This window comes from Polistes fuscatus, unplaced genomic scaffold (assembly GCF_010416935.1).
Source record: "Polistes fuscatus isolate 324 unplaced genomic scaffold, CU_Pfus_HIC Scaffold10, whole genome shotgun sequence".
Classification (NCBI taxonomy): Eukaryota; Metazoa; Arthropoda; class Insecta; order Hymenoptera; family Vespidae; genus Polistes; species Polistes fuscatus.
In genome coordinates this window covers 717,626-734,029 of record NW_025112998.1, presented here as the reverse complement: position 1 = coordinate 734,029, position 16,404 = coordinate 717,626, and the positions used below count along the sequence as shown (strand labels likewise).

The 16,404-nt window shown below is 37.5% G+C and overlaps 1 protein-coding gene across 1 annotated transcript in view; it reads right to left on the bottom strand.

Annotated features, from left to right (window-relative positions):
• LOC122526086 overlaps positions 1-15,772 on the bottom strand; it is an 80,653-nt gene extending 64,881 nt beyond the window's left edge. Inside the window, exon 1 of the mRNA XM_043649250.1 lies at positions 13,695-15,772. Coding sequence (XP_043505185.1) covers positions 13,695-14,828 — 1,134 coding nt within the window. The 5' untranslated portion in view covers positions 14,829-15,772. The remainder of the gene's footprint in view (positions 1-13,694) is intronic.
• Positions 15,773-16,404: the final 632 nt, after the last annotated feature.

Here is a 16,404-nt window from a genome sequence, read left to right as displayed (position 1 = left end):
TAAGAATCTAGAGCCTAGACTTTCGAAGAAATTATCAAAATCTTCTTTTTTGATAGTATGTCTAGGAGGACTGTACACTGCTGAGAAAGCTATTGGGCAATGCCAGTCATATATCATGACACTTGTTGCCTGAAGATGATCTTGTTTATATGGCGCAAGCTCGTAATGTCTTATGTTAGATTTAACTAGAATCGCAGTACCACCATGTGCCCTTCCACTTGGATGATTCGTGGAGTACATCTTATAACCGAAGATTTTAAAATAATTTTTAACCGTAAAGTGTGTCTCCGATATTAATATAATTTGTATGTCATATAATTTTAAAAATGCTTCCAGCTCCAATTTACGTTTCATTAGGCCATTAGCGTTCCAAAGAGCAATGCGTAATGTCTTCATTATTTATTAGTACACGACAGCTTACTTACTATTACCGTTAATAATGAAATGAGATTGTTTGATTGTTCGATTTGTTTATTTATTAGTTCACTTTGTTTTTCGATGAGTTTTTCTAGTCTACTTATAGAATCTGTAAGACTTGAGCTGTTATTATTGTTTACGTTATTTGAATGCTGCGGATTTGAAGTATCTGATATTTGTATATTTTTATTTACGGCTTGTGCGTAAGACATAGATTGGTCGGCGTAACGTTGAATGTTTACCGGTGGGTTGGTTTCGAGATTAGATTGAATATTTACAGTTTTCCTTATTCTAGGTGTAGGAAACGTCTTTTTGTACATCTCTTGGTAGGAAGGGCACCCTTTGTAGTTCGCAGTATGGTTGGCACCGCAGAGGAAACAAGTTGGTGGAGTATCTATGAGTTTCTTACAATCTGCCGTAGCATGCTGACCAGAACATTTAACACACTGAAAATTGCGATTGCAATACTTTTGAGTGTGACCATACTTTTGACATCTCTTGCATTGAGCAATTTCCTTTTTCTTACGTGGTGATTCAAATTTGACTATTGTGTTATTCAGTTTGTTTATATTGTAGACCATGTTGTTGTTAGGTTTTTGTTTAAGGTCAATAAAGAACATGGATAGTGGGTTGTGTGTAGCTCTGTGATAAATATTACTGATGTTTACAACTTCGTGACCCAGCTCCATTAGTTCGTCTTTTAGGTCGTTCAAATCAGCAGAGTGATGTACGTTACGTAAAACAACTCTAAATGAACGTTCTTGTTTTAATTGAAATGTGTGAAAGCTAGCATTTACTGATTTTAAGGTTTTAGTAATTTTTCTGTAGGAGTCCGCATCTGCTGGTAATATACGAACCTGATTATTACTAATTTTATAGGTGTAATTATCTTTTTTAACTACATTATTTAGGCATTTAGTTAAGGATTGAATGTCACGGACGTCATCTATGTAAATTGGAGGAGGTAGTGGTATTTTCTGCACTTGTTCGTTTTGCGGCATATCACAATCTGTGACTACACTTGAAGTTAAGACCGAGAATCTGTTAACGGTTTCGGGTACTCCATTACTTCGAAGAACATTGTTGTTATCATCATCTATTCTTGCTCTTTTATTGCTACAAGAAACATGCTCACGCCTATGAGTAGTAACCTCTTGCCATGATGGAAATGTGGTTGATGTTTGCATATCCCGGTCAAGGATTTGCGAAAGGCTCACTGCCATGAGCCGGTGACCGATTTGTTAAAAATTTGAAAATTAAACAGCCAGGTAACGAATTTATTCGTTATACGTAAAATGTAAACAATAAAGTTATAAACACGCGGATCTACACTCTGAACGTCCGTACACTTCGAATGCTAAGACGCAACTTTCGTTGTTTATATATTGGAGTAGCTCTAACTGGAGGTAATTGGCGTAAATCTCCAATAAGAATAATATCTAAACCACCAAAATTAGTGTTGAAATTTTAATCATTTTTAAACCACAATCTGTCACATACTGAGCATGGATGTCCAAATGAATTGTCCAAGAATTTTATTTTAAATTCCTTATGAGCTCGTTTAAATTGATGATAATTGCTATATGGTAAATCCATATCAATTTGCTCGCCAGTGGAATGATTAATTACTAACTGGTCTGAAGAGTTAGAATAAATAGAGTGTACATCTGATTGAGGTAATTCCTGATCCATTATTGTAGCTTGGTTTAACGAATTGCATTTTTCATCCAGTACAATGTCTTGATTAGACAATACATGTATAATCGAAGCGTCAGCTAAATATTGATTATTTCGTGCTCGAGATCGTGAACTTTGCTCCATGTTTGTTGATGTAATGTTTTTTGATGTTATACGTTGATGACACGGCATAGAAGAATTTTCCATATGCACATCAGCTTGCACAATAATATAGTTGTGATTGTTATCTTTTGCAGTATACAACGATGCATCTTGAAGAAGTAAAAGTAAAAAATAAAGACCAAATTCCCAAATGTATCAAAAGAAGTATAAATTCAAAAATAATAATTAGCAGTACTATTAGTTATTGCTGTGAATTTTAAATTATATAAATTTGTACGAATAATCACAGGCTGAGGCGATGGTGCAGAAGTCATTAGTAAATTCGAAGTTGATGGAAAAATAAATAGGAAATATATTATATTTCCTATTTATATTTTAAATTTGTAATAATCAGGATGCATTCCTTCTTCAATTTTTTCAATAGAAAATAAATGCACATGGTTTCTTTGCAGTGTGGTAAAAAAAAAACTGGTGTGTGTACTTATGTACGAACGTCAGAAGTTATACTTCTTTGGCGTACCAAAACGAATATAGCATCAATAACATCAAAAATAACTTCAAAAAATAAGTATTATATTATTTATTTATACATGAGGAAGAAGAAGAGTTTAATTAAAATAAGAAATAAGAAATAAAACACTTGGTTGAGCAAATACAACAAGGTTCAATACTTTATTTGCTCGTCAGGGAAAAGCCTTGTGGCATAAAAACCCTGGATGATAATTTAAATAATTTAAATAACTTCAATATTATTATATATATACATATACAATTTATACATATAAAAATTTAATTAATTCACGTTCATTAGTTGATCTGTTTGTGATATATTATAATATAAATATATATTTATAATATATTATAAAAAATATATTATATATATAAAAAAAATATTATATATATAAAAAAAAATATATTATATTTCCTATTTATATTTTAAATTTGTAATAATCAGGATGCATTCCTTCTTCAATTTTTTCAATAGAAAATAAATGCACATGGTTTCTTTGCAGTGTAGTAAAAAAAATCTCACCTCTTGCTCGCTTCGCTTGTATACTGATTCAACAAAAAAGTTCACCTCGTTTATGGAAGTATAAGGAATTCTTATACTTTTCTTATTTTGTTCAAGCTAAAATCGCTGTGTTCGTCGCTTTCTTTGTAAATTCTTCGCTGCTCATCTAAGACGTATCGTCGTAGGCGTCCAGTGGAAGAATAGGACGAGTGCTTTGTTTAATAGGCCCAGCAGGGCGTGCTTAGCAGTTTAAAAAGTGGGGAGGGACGATAAGAAAATTTCGTTATTTTCAATATTTTCAAAATGATTGAGCCGCGTATTTCGAATATATTCGAATAGATATTTCGTTAAGAATCTATAATCTTTATAAATGGTACATAAATCGTTATTACGTTGAGTGCCTCACGAATTCTGAAGGAAATCCTCGTCAGGCTACGCTCGTTATTTAGTATTGAAAAAGAAGTATAACTTCAAAACAATCACAATAAATTCATATTGCACAATACGTTTCCATTCTTTTATGCTACACTCTCCATATTTTTATAATTAATTACAGATTACCTATCATAATGATAACATATTATTATTATAGGATTCGTGAAAAAATTGGGCCGTTGGACAGACTGGACCGGGACTCGAACCCGGATCTTCCGCTTTCCGGGCGACTGCTCTTTAACCAGTTGAGCTATCCAGGGCCCACCTTCCAATCTCCTCACGAATGCCTATTTAAGTGTTTGGCTTGGAGGTGCTCGCATCCCACAATATGGAGAGAAAATTGACAAAATATCGGGTAAAATTTATCATGAGACTAGCAAGGTAATAAAATACCGTTACTGAATCTAATTCCCAAGTTCTGTACAACCTCTCCCTCGAGGTGTGTTCAGCATTCTACACATTACCTGTGTCCATCTCTAGCCCAGTGCCCAGCGGGAATAACAGCACACTATCCTTTTTCTACCGGCCGGCCTGCATTCTTCAATGATCTAAAATACACTGCATCTTGTTAAGAAGTGACCGTAAATCGACAATGGACTTCTCCTTTAGACGCAGGAGATTTAACAACATTTGGAGTTTCTTAAACAGGAGAAGCCTCGGAATATAATACCGTGTCTGCAACACCTTAAGTACCGAAGCTAACGCGTCAGTTCCTGGCTGGATCATGTCAACATCAAGGGACGCAAGCATCCCTAAAGCATTCCGTGAAGTACTTCGCCAGACCGGTCCCACAGTGTGTATGCAGCTACAACCCTTGAATGGTTGTATGATATTTTTTAAAACATGGTGTTACACACAGGCCAACATTACAAATTTGGCACTGGAATCGCGATCTCTTTCTCTTGTCATTTCTTGAAAAGACTACGCATATTCGCAGCTGATTCTTCCGTTTTGGATTTTCATTTGTATATAGCGACGGGAAGTGTCTTTCAGTGAGGCGAAGTGGATTCGTTTGTCCTGATTTATTCGCAATAGTTTTCTTATTGTCATATTGATAATAACCTAAAAGTTGACGAATTAACTCTAGGTGAAAGCTTGCCATCGATATTTGTTTTCTCGTTTTTAACTTATATAAGCTATAAGAGTTCCAAACGTATATGTCAATTAAATGGAGAAAATATTTTTTGTACTATTTCAACGCTTTGCGTTGTGAGTGAATGGTGCTGATAACCATATCTGTTTTTTCCATAGTCCCCATTAATTTATTATAATCAACAACACACTTTGGTCTCATAATCACTTCTCGAGACCGGTAATGACGTTTTGTTTCAACAAATTCTTCGCTATGGAAAGAAGATAGCATGTGTATTTCTCTTTTATTACACCATCCCATCGCATATAAATTCTTCGAGGAGTGAAAACTCACTTCACAAGTTTTCAATTTATTTTTGATAACTGGCATGCCTTTTCGTCTTTTATTTACCGTACCACAAGCGTTAGTTAGATTATTATGCAAAAGAATAAAAAGTGCGGGGCTTGTTTACCAATTGACTACGTATAACGTATGGCCTTTGCCTAAATAAGGTTTTAGTAATTCTGTTACTACGTTTCCTGACTTCCCAATATATTTATTTACACAGTTTGTAGTAATTAATGAGCCATTATAAATAATGAAATCTTGCATAAATCCAGATTGGGTATCTCATAAAACAAATGATTACATTTCAAATCTGTTTCATTTAGAGGGTACGTATTGCTTAAACGATAACCTTCCTTTATACAGGAGTAAGTTTTCGTCAATACATAGATTTCGAAAAGGATAAAATGCCTTCTGAAAACGTAGTCATAGTTTATCACAAATTTCTCTTATTTTATATAATTTATCAACATCTGCAGGCACAATGTTCGTATTAAAATGTAATATTTTTAATAAATATATAAGACAAATATTTTTAAAATCTATATTGACGGTTTTTGTTTTGTTTTCCTTAGGAAAATAACTCAAACGGTTTCTCCTGTTAAATAAGAGTTTATTTTTTAATTACTAGTACTATTTACAATTCATAAAACTATATTTTACCTGTTAAATAAAAGAAACGACAATTGAAGTTATTTCTCAACCGCTATCCGGAGGTCACCCGTATGGTTACTAACGATTCTTAATGCTTCTCTTCGTATAACGAACTTTTATGAACTCAGTACGTTGATGATTTCCTTTGTCTTATATATTATATATTGTATATTATATATTGACACGCGGATCATACTCACCGAGCCAAGTTTGAAGAGAATATATTCTCTTTACAAATATAAAAACTGATCCCTACTCATAACCTCTCCAAAAATGCTGCTCCTCAAAAGTTTATCGTTAGACCAGTATTCAGAATATGTTAGTTTTTATTTACGTCATTGTGTCAGAAGAGATGTAGGTACGCCCGGAAGCATCCGTATCCTGAGAATACCTGGGTCAAGTATTATTTCACGTCTCCATTTTTGGCGGTTTATTTAAGCTTTTATGTGGGGAATGAGACGGTGTGTCCATCAAAGACGACAAGACCGACGACGAAGGATTTTCTCCGTATTTTCTGATAATGTTCGAGTGATATAATTCGCAAATTATTTTAAAGGATGCTCCTTGTGGCCAGCAGATGTTGTGCAGGAAGAATCTGCCATTAATAACAAAGGTCAAACAAACAAAGGATCGAAGTTTTGTCTTGTAAAACATACAGCTTAAATATTTTGCATAATTCGGACTTTGATGTTTTCCTCATTAAACCAAACTCGTCAAATAGAGGTGATTGATAAAGTGTAAGTTCGTACTCGTATGCTTTTCGTTTTTGTGCCTCGTCACCATGAAACAGAATCGAAATGCGCTTAAAGAGTACAGCCGAGTCGACTAAATATGTATCGTCGTTAACGTGAGTCTGCATTTGGGCCGCTTTCAGATTTCTAAGTTTGCTTGTTATCGCTGACATTGAAACTTTGGCTGCACTTTTTTTCACCATAGATTTCATACTTTTGTTATTTTTCTCGAATGCTAGATGACCATACCAACAATCCCCGTCGACAATGAATACAAGACAGATCGAGGTTTAAAAGGACGTTGTTCGTCAAACCAAAATATGAATTTTTTTATGTTATCATAATTTCGTTCATTCGATGGTGTTTTCTTCTGGCAATTACCCCCAGCTCTCAGCAGACCCGTGGTACGGGTCTCTCGGAGTCCCTAATCGCCGCGTACGTCTTCTCTAGATGGGGTGCCAAATAATCGAGGAGAATAATTCCCGCGGTCATCGTCACCGCATGGAATGAGGCCGTCTTATAGGCAAAGCACATTTGGACCGCCACCTTCCACGGACAGCCCGCTTGAACCACGGGTCCTGCACAGTGGTGCGCCATCACACTAGGCCTCCAGCGCCCTGATGAATGTGTCCAATAGCAGCGAGTTAAGTGCATTATTGGTATCAAGAAACACCAGAATTCCTACACAACGACGACTTACACGCCTGTACAAAATCCCTGACCTTCAGGATACGACGGCACCTGTATTGTGCCGGCGATAGCGCATCCCTAGCCTCCAAGTACTCTTTCACCCTGGCGACTATAACTTTTTCCCATAACTTCCCCACCTCATCTAGTAAGCATATGGGCCTTTAAAATCGAGGAAGGTCCGGTTGTACATCATGTCTCCTTTTAATAAAAACTAGCTTAGCTTTTTTCCAAGTTGATGGAAAGATACTAGTTTTTAGACACTTCGTATAACACTCAGCCAGCCCCTAACTGAAGTGTACAGCCGCTATCCGGACAACCATACCTAGTACCCGGTCTAGTCCTGGAACCTTCCTGCGAGAGATCTTAACTGCTCTCATCACCTCCTGAGGCGTCAATACAGCACTGGCTATCTGCACTAGACGAGTATCCTGCGCTATAGTTTGTTCTACCTGGGAAAAGAGGCTCGCTACCATTCGGTCGACAAGAGCTCGTTCCAAAGATTCAGTGACCATAATAGAGTACGATTTGAGTTTTCTCTTAACTAGACGGTAAGGTCTGCCCTATAGGTTCTCTTTTATAATGGCCTGATACTCCCGCTAAGCCAAGGCTTTGGCTTTTTTGATGGCTTAACGAAGATAATTTCACTTTGCACAAAAAAAAAGGTATATATGTGATATCTCAGACTCAGAAGTAGAGAACTATAAGAGAGACAATAACCACTATTGGGATTCGTGGACGTCAAACACATTCATCCCTAAGTTACATCCATTTACCCCAGAAAATACAGGAATTATATCAAACATTAGCAGATCAGAAAAAATAATTGATTACTTTGAACTCTTTGCTTCAGACGAGATTGTGCAATTTATTGTAAATGAAACAATTGACTATTGGTCGAAAAAAAAATAATATGAAAGATGGTGAAGCAACAACATTATCCGAAATATACTGCTTTTTTGTTGTGTCATTTCTAATGACACGCAACAATAAGTTGTCCTTTGGGGAATACTGGAGTGTAGACAAACTCCTGCGTAGTGATATTTTTGGAAAGATTATGCCTAGAGACCGTTATTTTGAATTGTTATCGATGCTTCATATCAGCCAAGATATCATACATGTACCAATGATGAATTATATAAAATTAGGAACGTAGTTGATATACTCCGACAAAATTTCAGCCAATCATTCTATACATACCAAAAATTATGCATCGATGAAAGTTTACTTCTATGTAAAAATGGACGGCTTTCATTCAAACAATACATTCCTTCAAAAAGAAGTAGATTTGGGATAAAATCATTTATTGTTTGTGATTGTCGAACTGGTTTTGTGCAAGACCTTATTGTTTATGCCGGATCATCGGCACTATGATCAACAACTAAAATAGGAAAATCAGAAAATCGGGAGCGATAGTAGATGCACTAATAATGGCACCTTATCTAGGAAAAAAATAAACAGTTTTCTTAGATAATTGATATTCAAGTCCAGCCCTGTTTAATTTATTATATAATAATCATACAACATATGACGATTACTGAAGGACAAGAAGCAAGGTAAATGAGGCAATTAGACAAATCAAACGGGAGTACTGGGAGAAATTCTCGGCCGACATGGAACACGACCTATACGGAGTACAGAAAAAAGATGGAATATGATACGAAACCGAAGAAAACATGTAAACGAATCCGTACAGACCGCCAAAATCGCAACAGACGAATAAGAAAAACATTTCACAGAGCTCTACAAAAACAAGACGAAGGAGACGTACAACAGAAGCGAGGAAGAAAAAGAGAAGGCATTAAACGGTTACAGTATCTCATCTCAAGAAATATGAAAAACAATAGACAAATTAAAAAACCATAAAACACCAGGAATAGATTAGATAACAAACGAACTAATAAAATATTGCGGAAGACCACTAACAGAACAACTAAGTACCCTACAACTAAGTACACCAACGCTGTATAACTTACACGAGGATGGAACACCTCTTCCCTAGTTCCCAAGCTAATCGTTCGCGTCGCCACTGCGCGTCTTATGTCGGCCTAACCTCTCTTTGATAGATGTTCATTTTAATTATTTTTCATAAATTATTGCGCGGTCGTAGACGTGTGACACAAAGCAAACCTCCATCCCGGAGGGGCCCCCAATTTATAGGATTCGTGAAAAAATTGGGCCGTTGGACAGACTGGACCGGGACTCGAACCCGGATCTTCCGCCTTCCGGGCGACTGCTCTTTAACCAATTGAGCTATCCAGGGCCCACCGTCCAATCTCCTCACGAATGCCTATTTAAGTGTTTGGCTTGGAGGTGCTCGCATCCCACATTATTATTATTATCGTTATTAATTTTCCTTGTTAGTTTTTAATTTTTCTAGTTTATTAATTAATGTTATTATTATTACATTATTAGTATTATTATTATTAATTTTATTTTACATAGAATATAGTTCATAAAGAAACCTATTTCTCTTCCCTGCTTGATGATCAATAATATTTTCTAATGTAAGAAGATTATTTTTCTTTTACTATTATATTTTTATTCTCATTTATTTATTGAGGTTATTTAATTTTATATAAATATATATATTTATAGCGTGATCAGGTAAAAAGGAGGAGGATTGAAAATATGAGTAGATAAGCTACTAATTATTCTTTTCTATTAAGTTAACTAAATAACTTCAAAAAAAAGAAAAGAAAAATATTTTCAATCGATCGATATATTATGTATATATATAAGGAAGAATAAAAAGAATAACTTCAAAAATATAAAAATATAGATATCAGTCCACATTAAATGTAAGGGAGATATATCGAATTACTTTATGCGTCAACGGCCATGGCGCGGTTACAGCATTAGTTCTCGCTCGATCATTTAAGTAAAGCAGCGCTGAGTACGATTAGTATTTGGATGGGTGACCCGCTTGAGAAAAAAAGGGGAAGAAGAAGAGAGACAACTTCATGCCGTAAACTTGAAATCGTATTTGCCGCGCGTCGTAAATACCGACAAACTTCATGATGTCGTTTTCCCAGACGCTCGGAACCAAATCACTCCCTATTACATTTTCCCAAACGCGCCAAAAGAAGTATAACTTCAAAAAGAAAGAGAGAGAGAGAGAGAGAGAGAGAGAGAGAAAGGAAAAAGTGGGAGTAACCTCGCTACTTCTACATTTCGAATGCTTTTTGCGTTATTCGGACCGTGATAACCGCAACGATAACCGGATACAATTCTCGACTCCTCAGGGTTATCTCACAACAGGCCAATCAACTCGGTCGGTCTTCTTCGTGCGAGGAAAATAAAGCACCAACTTGGACTTCGAAGCTCGTAGATTTGCCTCTGGTTTAGAGAAAACGATCGCGAGAACTGACATTATTTTACGAATAGGAGGATATCATTAGTATTTTGTAAAAATAAAATCTATTAAATATAAAGTATTCTCGTTAATTAAATGAAAAAGCACATGTCCAAGTAGTACGATTATTGAACGCAATAAACGCAAATACGAATCCAATCGAGAGGAACGCATCTTTAAAAAAAATATGATTAATAATTTTTTATTAATAAAAATAAAAACAAATAAATTGACCGTTTTTAATCGATCCTGTTCGCGTACAATTAATTATTCGCATTAATTTTGATTACATGGCTGCACGATGAAAATTTACCATACATGCTATGAAAGAGAGAGAGAGTGAGAGAGTGAGAGAGAGGATGATGCTTCGGTCATTGCACCCTCTTTGAAAACAACGAAGAAACGGACCAAAACAAGGTGGAAAGACGATAAAAATCAGGCCATCACCGTAGAAGGGTGGCCTGACGGCAGGTGTACGATGAACTCGAGGGTAGAGTCCTCTCGCACGAAGAGAAAGACAGCAGGGGCGAGAGCTTTCCCTCGGGATAAAGAGGGTGTTAAGTCCTAGAAGGATGTGGGTTGTTGTGACGGCGATCCTATATACATCGGTCTTCGACTTGCAACCATCTATCATCTACGAACCTTTCTCCTTTTACTTTTACTTTTTCTTTCAACCCTTTTCTAACCCTTTTTCTACGATGATCCCATTCTTATTTTTCTCAACTCGTCGATCAAACAATCATGAGCTTTTCGTACTTTGATATCTATATTACTACTATTGACAGTATTCCTAAGAAAATGAGTCATGCTGTTAATGTGAATTCTATTATACGTTATTTATTAAACGAATAATATCTATTATTTATTTTTCTTATTAATAATTTGAAAAGAAAATATTATGACTTATATTTCTCGAATACCATTTATATCGTTCTATTAGTTTAACAAATGATTCTACTATTGGCAACAGAATATGATTCTGTTTATCCCTTTCTTTAACGTTCTCTCTCTCTCTCTCTCTCTCTCTCTCTCTCTCTCTCTCTCTCTCTCTCTCTCTCTCTCTCTGGTAGTCTATTATGTTATTAACTCTCGTTGTTTCTCGTCTGACTCCAGCATTCGATCGTAAAGAATTTCTACTCTTTTAATATTTCACAGACATACCTAAAGTTATATTTAAATAAAATGTATTCAAATATTTATATCTATATGATAAATAAATCATCATTTATATACGAGATAATTGACCGAAAAAATAGAAGAAAGAAAAAAGAAAAAATACAAATTCGAAGAAATTTGATATCGTACGAAGACAATTTCGAAGTAGTGGTAACAACAGATGGTTCTTAAAAAAAGAAAAAAAGAAAAATTCGATTCCAGTTGAAATTACAATAGGAAACGTATCGAACATTATGCGTGCAAAGAACCGATCGGACTTCTTGCATTACTTTCAGACGGCTGGACTATCATCATCGGACGGAACAACAATTTTCTCCTTCAATCGTATCACATCACGAGACCTGGGAACCCCCTCTCACTCTCTCTCTCTCTCTCTCTTTCTCACTGCCTACGCACGAATCTTCAGGAAAGTCACGACCACCGTCGCCATCGTCATCATCGGCGTCGTCGTCAGCGTCGTCGTTGGCGTCGTTGGCGTCGTTGGCGTCGTCGAGCAAACGAATGAGTCACCCGTTTGAAAAGAGCAATGTGCGGGAGACGAAACGTTTTAACAACACTCGGATCGATTTGCTTGGCACGTTCAAATTTTTCGATCAATTTCTCTTCTTCTTATTTTTCTTCTTCTTCTTCTTCTTCTTCTCTCTTTACTGATTTCAACAAGAGACTTTAACCTACACACGGTTTTCATTATTTATCTCTCGGTCGTTCATAACGAAGTTCTCTCTCTCTCTCTCTCTCTCTATTAAAACACGACTCGACGTTATCTTTTAGAGTATAAAGAGAAGGAGGCTTAAAGTTTTGTTATATCGGCGAACAACACGGTTTGTTTCCCGAACGAGGCGGAGTTCGATGAGCGATTATTATGACCCGCGGCAAGCCTTGAACTTGCCCTGCGATAAGCCAAACCACTTCGCGCCGAGCTCGCTGCACTCGTTGTTGCAGCTTGCGCATCATCCTATAGTATATTCTTCTTAAAAGCACGCCAGACTTAAATCCTCGATTACTTTCGTACAATTTCATTCCGATCGTTACAGGTATATGGATGATGTATTATACGTTTTTCTTTTTTTTTTTTTTTAAATAAAAGAAAATTAACAAAAATAAAATAAAATAATACAGGGATTAATATATTACACGGGTGGTACACGCTACGCGCTCTTTGATAAAATATATCTCTTATGATTCTATTATTTCCCGCGCAATTGCACCAATACCTTTGCATCTTACGATAGTTTCTTATATCTCGTTACAATGATTAACAAATGTTTAAATAAATAATAGGAAATGTTGAATTCTCCAAATGAAATCAGACCATGGTTCATAGCCATCGCTACCGAAAGCAACCAGTCAACCCACCAACCCTCTATTCAATGTCACTACAATAATAAACCACCTCGCGGTTATCTGTATTTCTGTATTTCCCTCTGGGATTCTCGGCACATCCAGGCATCGGGGCCAAGTTCAAGCTATATATACCGTTCTATAGCGTGGGTTTATCCGTGTTTATACCACCCAACCCTACTGTACTCCACACCCTGTTCTATACACCTGTGAGCACACCACTCGCGAGCAGAACGACAGAATTTCCATGGTAGGAGTACATGAACTCCATGTACTTTACACTCTGTTATATCTGAATTCTTCGATCTATGGAAATCCGATCTTCAAGCGTTTCTTGCATATATTTACGATACACGCAATTCGCGAATAAAATGATAAGTGTGTTTCTTATTATGGATCCCTTAAATATCACCTGCTACCACCCTATTATTTAAAATTGTAGACCTTGAACATTCAAGAAAGAACTGGATAAACACGATACGAAAGAGAATATATTTTCTATAATAAACCCACGAGAATAATATTATAAGTCGAGTTAACATTCGTTTCCACGATAGAAACTTAAAAAAATCTGTCGGGGAAAAGATAAAGTGAAAAATGACCTCGCAATAAGTCAGTCCAATCTTGAACAGATCAAAATCCCAAGTGAAGATATTAAAGATCACTGACCTTTTTCTCCGTGAGTTTCTCGCACCGCCTCATTTTGCAAATCTGATGACTCTTATCGTTCCTACACGGCGCGCAATCTCCACAGTTGTCCTTCCGTTGGCATCCGATGCATTCCCCGCACCTTTTGCGTTTCTTTTTAGCCGGTTTATCACCAAGGCCACCGTCACCGTCAGCATCACCCATCCCGCCACTCATATGATGAGGACCACGATTGGCGGTAGATGAGACTGCCGCTACTTGACCAGAATTCTCAACGCTACCGGGACCACCACCACCACCGCCACCACCACCTCCGCCACCGTCTTCGGATTCCATAGAACCAGCACGTATTTTTCTCCGTTCTTTCTTACGGCCGTCGATGCCGATCGCCCTCGAAGTTGGTGAGGAGTCGAGAACAGTCGACATTGGATTTTGAAAGTTGGCATGATGAAGTTGCGGATACTCCGGCTTGACTACGGTCAGGACAGTATGATGAGGATGACCCGGAGCTGGTGGGAACGTTTGGACGGGACTAGAACTGAGCAGTTGAATGTGTCTCTCGTCGAGTATCTGTTGTTGCAGAGCCGGTACCTCTCTCGCTTGAACGGGTGCCGGTACCAGGGGATACCCGACGGTACTTCGGTGAGGATGAGGCGCGGGCAAAGGTGTCCCGAGAGTATGAAAACTGGGCAAGCCCACGGCCGACGTGACGGGTGGCGAATGAGAAATGGATGCTGGCGACAACGGGGTTAACGCAGTCAATTGGGGCTCGGCTTCGCTCGGCGCGGTAAATTGACTCGCGAAACTTGGCAATCCTTCACCTGTCGGTGCTGCGGCAGACACGATGCCACCGGCGTTCTTCGACTCCCAAGGACGATATTGGCTAGCGTGAACCACCTCGCCGCGGACGTCGATCAGCCGACCGGTCAGGCCCTCGTAATATTCCCAGGACGACGTAAGGCCCAGTCCAACGTCCTGGGAATGAAGGGTCGTCAAAGTCGTAGAACTGTCCATCGTGCTGTCCCCGGCGAAGCTGCTGAACGGCGGCAGGTGCCGACCCGGGTCACCAGAGGTTGGCGAGGTCGCTACCGCCGCCGGAGGGCTCGGTGCTACCCTCTCGGTGGCGACGACCTCCTTCGTCACCTCGGCGCTCATCTTCCTCGCCACGTCATCCTGTTTTTAACGCTCCTCCCGCGTGCACGAGCTCGACTCGATCCGAACGACAATTCTTCTTGTATTTTCCTTTCTCTCTCTCTCTTTCCTGGACCTCTTCCTTTTACCTCCTTTTCTCTTTCTCCCCGCTAATTGGATATGCACCTGTCCACGGGAACTCCGATTTCGTCACCAAAGAACATTTGACGGCGCTAAACTTTGAAGTCTCGGATTGGAACCGAGTACTTTTCAAGATTCACTCTTCTTGATGAGTCGTTAGCGGTCGATCCAAGAGAAGACGAAACCCTTATACATGGCCCAGTTGGGCAATTTTGCAACTAGCCAGACTTGTAAACATCGGCTTTGGTTGCGGACCCTACTAACTAGGTTGTCAAGTTGCACTATTGAACGCTCACCTTCGCGTTCCAATTTTTGTACTTCCTCGTCTTCGATACCTGATTAGTACCTAAGTTCGCCGAATAGGTAGGATGTTCATCTAGGTCTGGGGAGGTAGGACCGACTGTGTAGCCCTACTGATATATAACTTTTATTTATATAAATTTATATAGTTTACAAAAGACTGCGCGGAATAATTTTCACTTATGGAAGTCTCGATGCTTGTCTTGCTTCCTCTCTCTTTCTCTTTCTCTTCCTCGCTCTTGGTCACTTTTTTTTGCTTAGGAAGTATCGTTATTCACTGAGTGATTAGTAGAAAAAATGGTAGATTCTTTGGTTTATGGTTTTGCTTTCTTCTCCTCTTTCTCTTTCTCTCTTTCTATCGTTTTCTGTATACTTTATTTTTCCTTTAAATGTACAACTGTTAATCGCGATTTCCTATTCCCTCCACGTCCTTTCGATTTGGCACTGACGGATTTTTTTTATTTGTGTTCTTTTTAATTTTATTTATTTTTTTAATTTTTTAATTTTTTTTTATTTATTCGTAATGTATATGTATATGCTTTTGCGTTCGTGTTAGTATGTATTTTATTTCTTTTATTTTTTTTGTTTCTTTTTTGTAACTTTTTATCGTTTGTACTCTTTTTCTCAGATATATTTTTGTACACTAGGTAGATATTATAACTTTTAAATGTTTGTCTTCCTTTCTTCTTCCTCCTTTTTCGTCGTCTTCGTCTTCTTCTTCGTCTACTCTTCTTCTTCTTCGTCTACTTTTCTTCTATTTTTTTATCGTCTACTACTCTTCTTCTTCTTCTTCGTCTACTTTTCTTCTTTTTTTTTATCGTCCACTCTTCTTCTTCTTCTTCGTCTACTCTTCTTCTTCTGAAACTAAGCTCTTGGTATATCTTCTTTTTATTTTTTTGTTTATTTTAATTTTTATTTTTTTTGTATTTTTTTTTAATTTTCTTCTTCTTTTTTTTTATACGATATAAACACACTAATTACTTCTTTCGCGCTTCGTAAGAAAATATAAATCACTTGAGGTTAATGCGGCTTGTTAGAAGGCGATTGATTTGTACGATCTGAAACAGAAGAGATAAAAGATGGGGTGAGCGAGTTAGTTGGGAGGTAGTGGTGGGTGGTGGTGGTGGTGGGGGAAAGTGAAAGAAAAACGAAAGTATAG